General features: G+C 49.4%; 1 protein-coding gene across 1 annotated transcript in view; it reads left to right on the forward strand.

The window, feature by feature from the left end:
• Window positions 1-5,000, forward strand: part of LOC135112025 (LIM/homeobox protein Awh-like) — a 58,076-nt gene that overhangs the window by 31,613 nt on the left and 21,463 nt on the right. The window contains exon 3 of the mRNA XM_064025879.1: window positions 3,303-3,544. Coding sequence (XP_063881949.1) covers window positions 3,303-3,544 — 242 coding nt within the window. The remainder of the gene's footprint in view (window positions 1-3,302; window positions 3,545-5,000) is intronic.

Raw genomic sequence — 5,000 nt, forward strand, 5'->3', positions numbered from 1 at the left:
CTCCTCCTCTCCTCTCTTTATCCCATCTCATCTCTTCTCTTTCATTTTCTTTTCTCTCATACTGTCTTACTTTCTAAACTTCTCTTCTTCTACTCTCTTAGTCTCTCTTCTATTACTCTCTCCCCTTCTCTCCTCTCCTCTCCTCTCATCTTCTCTTCTCTTTCATTGTCTTTCCTTTCATACTCTCTTACTTTCTAACCTTCTCGTCTTCTAGCCTTAATCTCCTTCCTCTCCTCTCTCCTCTCTTCTCCTTCTCTTATCTTCTCTACTTATTTCATCTCATCTCATTTCTTTCATTCTCTATTCTCTCATACTCCTTTACTTTCTAACCTCGTCTCTTTAGTCTTCTTTCTCTTTCTCTTTCTCTTTCTCTCCTCCCATCTTACCGCCCTTCACATCAGCGACAAGATCAAGGCAAAGAACAGTTTCCTTTAACGTCACTCTGGAATCCCGATTTTTCCTTAAAGTCTAGTCCACGTGGCTCTTTCTAGGCCCTGAGAGACAAAGTGTGAGCAGACCCTACGCCCCTTACCCCTCCTCTCCCCTTATCTGCCCCCTCCACCCCCCCCCCCCCGTCCGCCGCCCCTCTGCCCCACGCGTAAAATCAAATTAGAATTAGTGGATCCAGTTTGCTAGGGTGAGGGGTAGGTGAGGGAGGGAGTGAGAGGGGGTGAGGGAGGGGTAAGGGAGGGGTGAGGGAGGCATATTGATCTCGTGCCACCGGTTGAGGGAGGTGGGCTCTCTCTCTCTCTCTCTCTCTCTCTCTCTCTCTCTCTCTCTCTCTCTCTCTCTCGCTCTCGCTCTTGCTCTCGTTCATTCTCCCTAAACCTCTATGGGAAAAGAAAATAAGACTGGAAATAATAAAATAAAAAAGGAAAAGAATACGAATGAGGAAGGAAAATAAGAGAGAAAACTTTATAAATAACAACTCTCTCTCTCTCTCTCTCTCTCTCTCTCTCTCTCTCTCTCTCTCTCTCTCTCTCTCTCCTCTCTCTCTCTCTCTCTCTCCCCCAGTCCCTCCCTCACAAATACACTCCATAACACTTTTTTTTTTTTTTTCATTTCATTCCACACAATATTTTCCCACGTGACGCCTCGCCTCGTACTCGCGCTACTTCTCTTTAATTCACGTGACGGTCACCTCTGCTCATCTCACTTCACCTATTGTCACGTCACGCCCTCCCTTTCCCTTCCCTTCCCTTCCCTTCGCTTCTCGTCACATTGCTTCGCTCATTGTCACGTCCGCTTCATCAATTATCGTGTTGGCCTGCACCTCTGATTTTCCCCTTGAATTGCTCCCCTCTTTCGGATAGGAGGAGGAGGAGGAGGAGGAGGAGAATTGTAAATAAGTAAAGAGAATGAATATGAAGAAGGAAAAGTAAGAACGGATTAGAACTAGGAGGAAGAACTAAGAAGAGGAGAAGGAGGAGGAGGAGGAAGGGAAGATCGTACGTATTGAGAAAAATTGCAGATAAGTATAAGAGATGGATGTGTAGGAGGAGGAGGAAAAGCAAGAATGATAATAACTAGGAGGAAGATAGAAAGAGGAGGAGGATAGAAAGAGGAACCAGAGAATGAATTAATATTTTTAATACACAGCAAATAAAAATGAAGTGATCTTGATAAGCAACTAAATAAATAAGAGCGCAAGGGGGGAGGAGGAGGAGGAGGAAGAAGAAGAAGAAGAAGAAGAAGAAGAAAACAAGAGAAAGAGAGAAGTGGAAGAGAACGAAGAGAAATTAAGAGCAAAAAAGAAAATAAAGTAAGATTAATAAACGACTAGAAACCCAGAGAGAGAGAGAGAGAGAGAGAGAGAGAGAGAGAGAGAGAGAGAGAGAGAGAGAGAGAGAGAGAGAGAGAGGAAGAGTAATAAGTATGATGGAGGGCCACAGCGGGGTCACGGAGGTGTTAATTAATACAGTGACGCCAGGTGCCTATTATCAGCCCCCACCTGTCAGGCACCCCGCCACCTTACCTGCCGCCGCCACCACCAGCGCCGCCACCTCCACCTGTACTCCACACTACCACACATTCCTACCTACCGCCTCCACCACCAGCGCCACCCACCTCCACTTGTACTCCACGCTACTACACACTATTACTCGCGCGGGAACAGCTGGTAAATCGATACCCAAAGTGAACACAGCGATGGTCCAGCTGGCCGCGTCCCGTCCCTGCATCCACGAGGGGTGTGGGGAGATACACGCGGTGTATTAGTATATATTGTGTCATTGAGGAAAGCTTAGACGTGACTTATGGATGGTGATAGCAGCGTGCATGTGGCGATGGCGGTGGTGGTGATGGTGATAGAGGGTGTAGCCTGTAGATGGTGGTGGTGGTGGTTGTGGTGGTGGTAGTGGTGGTTGTGGTGGTGGTGGTGATGGTGGGGGTGGTGGCGGCGGCGGGAGGCTATCTGGATCTGGCAGAAGAATGACCAACACAGTGCCAGTGCCAGGGATGACAGAAGTCTTGGTTGGCATTGATGTCAGAGGTGGCGTCGTTTGATGTTCGTGTGTGTCCCGATGAGGGCGTTGGATTTCCGTGAGCGAGGGACGCAGGGCCGCCCTGGCTCGTGAGGCGTGAGGCGTGAGGTGTCACTCCCTGCGTGTTGCTCTTCGTTGCTCGCTAATACTATGCAGGAAATGCAGCCCCAGTCTGTGGGTGGGCGTGCAAGGGTCGCTGTCCCTCCGCCACGCCAGCAGCAGTGCGGGGCTGCACCCAGAGGCTTTGTGGCCGCAGCTCAGTATGCAGATGTGTGTCTTCCCGCTCCTCCCGAGGCGCGGGAAGACAATGTCCGGGTGATTATTAGAGTAATAAGCGCGGCAGGACGCACTCAGCTCTTCATGCGTCACCTCCCAGGGGGCGACGCCACTCGGCAGGTCACAGGGGAGGCCCGGCAGGAGGGTCTCCGGGTGGAGGTGACGCGCCCGGATGCTTGGGGCCTGCAGGCCGCCGCGGGGACGGACGCCGCTTGGTTTTGGTGTTGCAGGCACGGAGACTAACTTTTGAAAATCACTTCTGTGAATATTCAACAAGGAGAACTGCCATGTTTTTAATTGGTGTTTGTTTGTCCTTCCTTGTGGGTGAGGGTCACGGGGCTTGCTTTTGTTACCATGTTTGTCACCATTGTCTCTTTATTTCCTTTACCCAATATCATCCTTCCCTTTTTCAATCTCTAAATTTAGCGTCTCTTCCCTCTTTGCTTCCCTCCTTCCTTTCTTTCTTCCCTTTTTTTCCTTTTCCTTACATCCTCCTGCCTCCCTCCCTCCCTTCTCCGAGTACTGAGTCCCTGTTCCCCACAGCGAGAGCGGGTGTCGCCTTCCCGCGGGGACAGCGTGGGCCTGTCGGTGGTGGCGTCGCAGGGCTGCGGCGAGGTGTGCCAGGGCTGCCGGGACGTGATCGCCGACCGCTTCCTGCTGCGAGTCAACTCCCGCTCGTGGCACCAGACGTGCCTACGGTGCTGCGTGTGCCAACTGGCCCTCGACCGCCAGCCCTCCTGCTTCATCAGGGAGCACAACGTGTACTGCAAGACCGACTACACCAGGTGAGCCTCGGCCAGGTGTGGGAGTCAGGGAGGGAGGGGAGACGGAGGGACGAAGGAAGGAGAACTGTTCTAATAATCAGGAAAGCAATGATGAAAGAGGGAGACAAGGGAAAGGAGGAAATGTTAGTAAATAAAAGAATGAACGAAGGAGGAGGGAGAGTGTTAGTGCACAGGGGGAGCAGTGAGAGAAGAGCGATGAGAGATGAAAGAAAGCAATGTTCAACGATGGAGTGATAAGGAAGGCAAGGATGCTGAGGGGAGGGGGATGTTGATGGAAGGATTACTGATGGAAGAACGGTAGGAAGGACTGAGGGAGGTGGCGAGGTGAATTGGAGGGAATACAAGAGAGAAGGATGCTGAGAGAAGATACGTGGGAGAAGCAATGATGAAAGGAGTGTAGCAAGGAGTAAGCAAGGTGATGTGGGTCTGTGAAGGAGGAAACTAATAAAAGAGTAGGAGGAAGTGAGCAAGGTGATGCGGGGAGTACATAAGGGAATGGTAAGGGAGTGGTAATGCTGGGAGGAGGAGGAGGAGTGCTGGGTAGTCAGTGCTCCTTGACGAGGCGCAGCAGGTGATTGGTGCTGCGGGGCGAGTACCTGTGATAGGGAAACGTTTTACCTTTACGCTCCACCACCATCACCACCATCACCACCACTACTACCATCACTACCTTCACCACCACCACCACCACCACCACCTTTATACTGCAGCCCCCATTGCAGAGAACGATGCTTACTTTTTTTTCTTTATTCTTCTTAAGTATGATCGAGAACTAATAAGCAAACATATTTTTTTTTTCCACTTGGTGACATTCTTTCGTATGGATTAGACTGTTCATATTACTACTTTCTTTTCTCAGTGACATTTTGTTGGTGTAGTGTGTAGTAATGATAACAGAACCGATGTTCATTTGTTTTTATAGACGATTAACAACCATATATGTACACACTCTCTCTCTCTCTCTCTCTCTCTCTCTCTCTCTCTCTCTCTCTCTCTCTCTCTCTCTCTCTCTCTCTCTCTCTCTCTCTCTCTTTAATAAGGTGTTATCGTGACTGTCTTTGTTGAATTAGTATAGTGTCGTGCAAGGTGCCAAATTTTATCGTACACTGAAATACCAAGAGAGAGAGAGAGAGAGAGAGAGAGAGAGAGAGAGAGAGAGAGAGAGAGAGAGTAATAAAACCCCGTGATAAAGGAGGGTGCAGCTACACCTCGAGTGGGATGGAGACACAGAACAATTCCCGCCTTTCTCTTGTCAAAATGAGAATGCAGCGGACACTTTAAAATAATGAGTCTGTGATTATATCTGTGACTCTTATCAAATCTATCGCTCACACGGACTGTTTGCGCACCACTGTTCGTCTTGCGCGTGTCTGGCGGCGTCTGGCAACTGTGTATAAAGATTAGGTACAAGATGTCTTTAGGGGGATTTTATTTATTTTGTTTTTATTTGTATTCT

The sequence above is a fragment of the Scylla paramamosain genome, chromosome 23, assembly GCF_035594125.1.
Source record: "Scylla paramamosain isolate STU-SP2022 chromosome 23, ASM3559412v1, whole genome shotgun sequence".
NCBI classification, from domain to species: domain Eukaryota; kingdom Metazoa; phylum Arthropoda; class Malacostraca; order Decapoda; family Portunidae; genus Scylla; species Scylla paramamosain.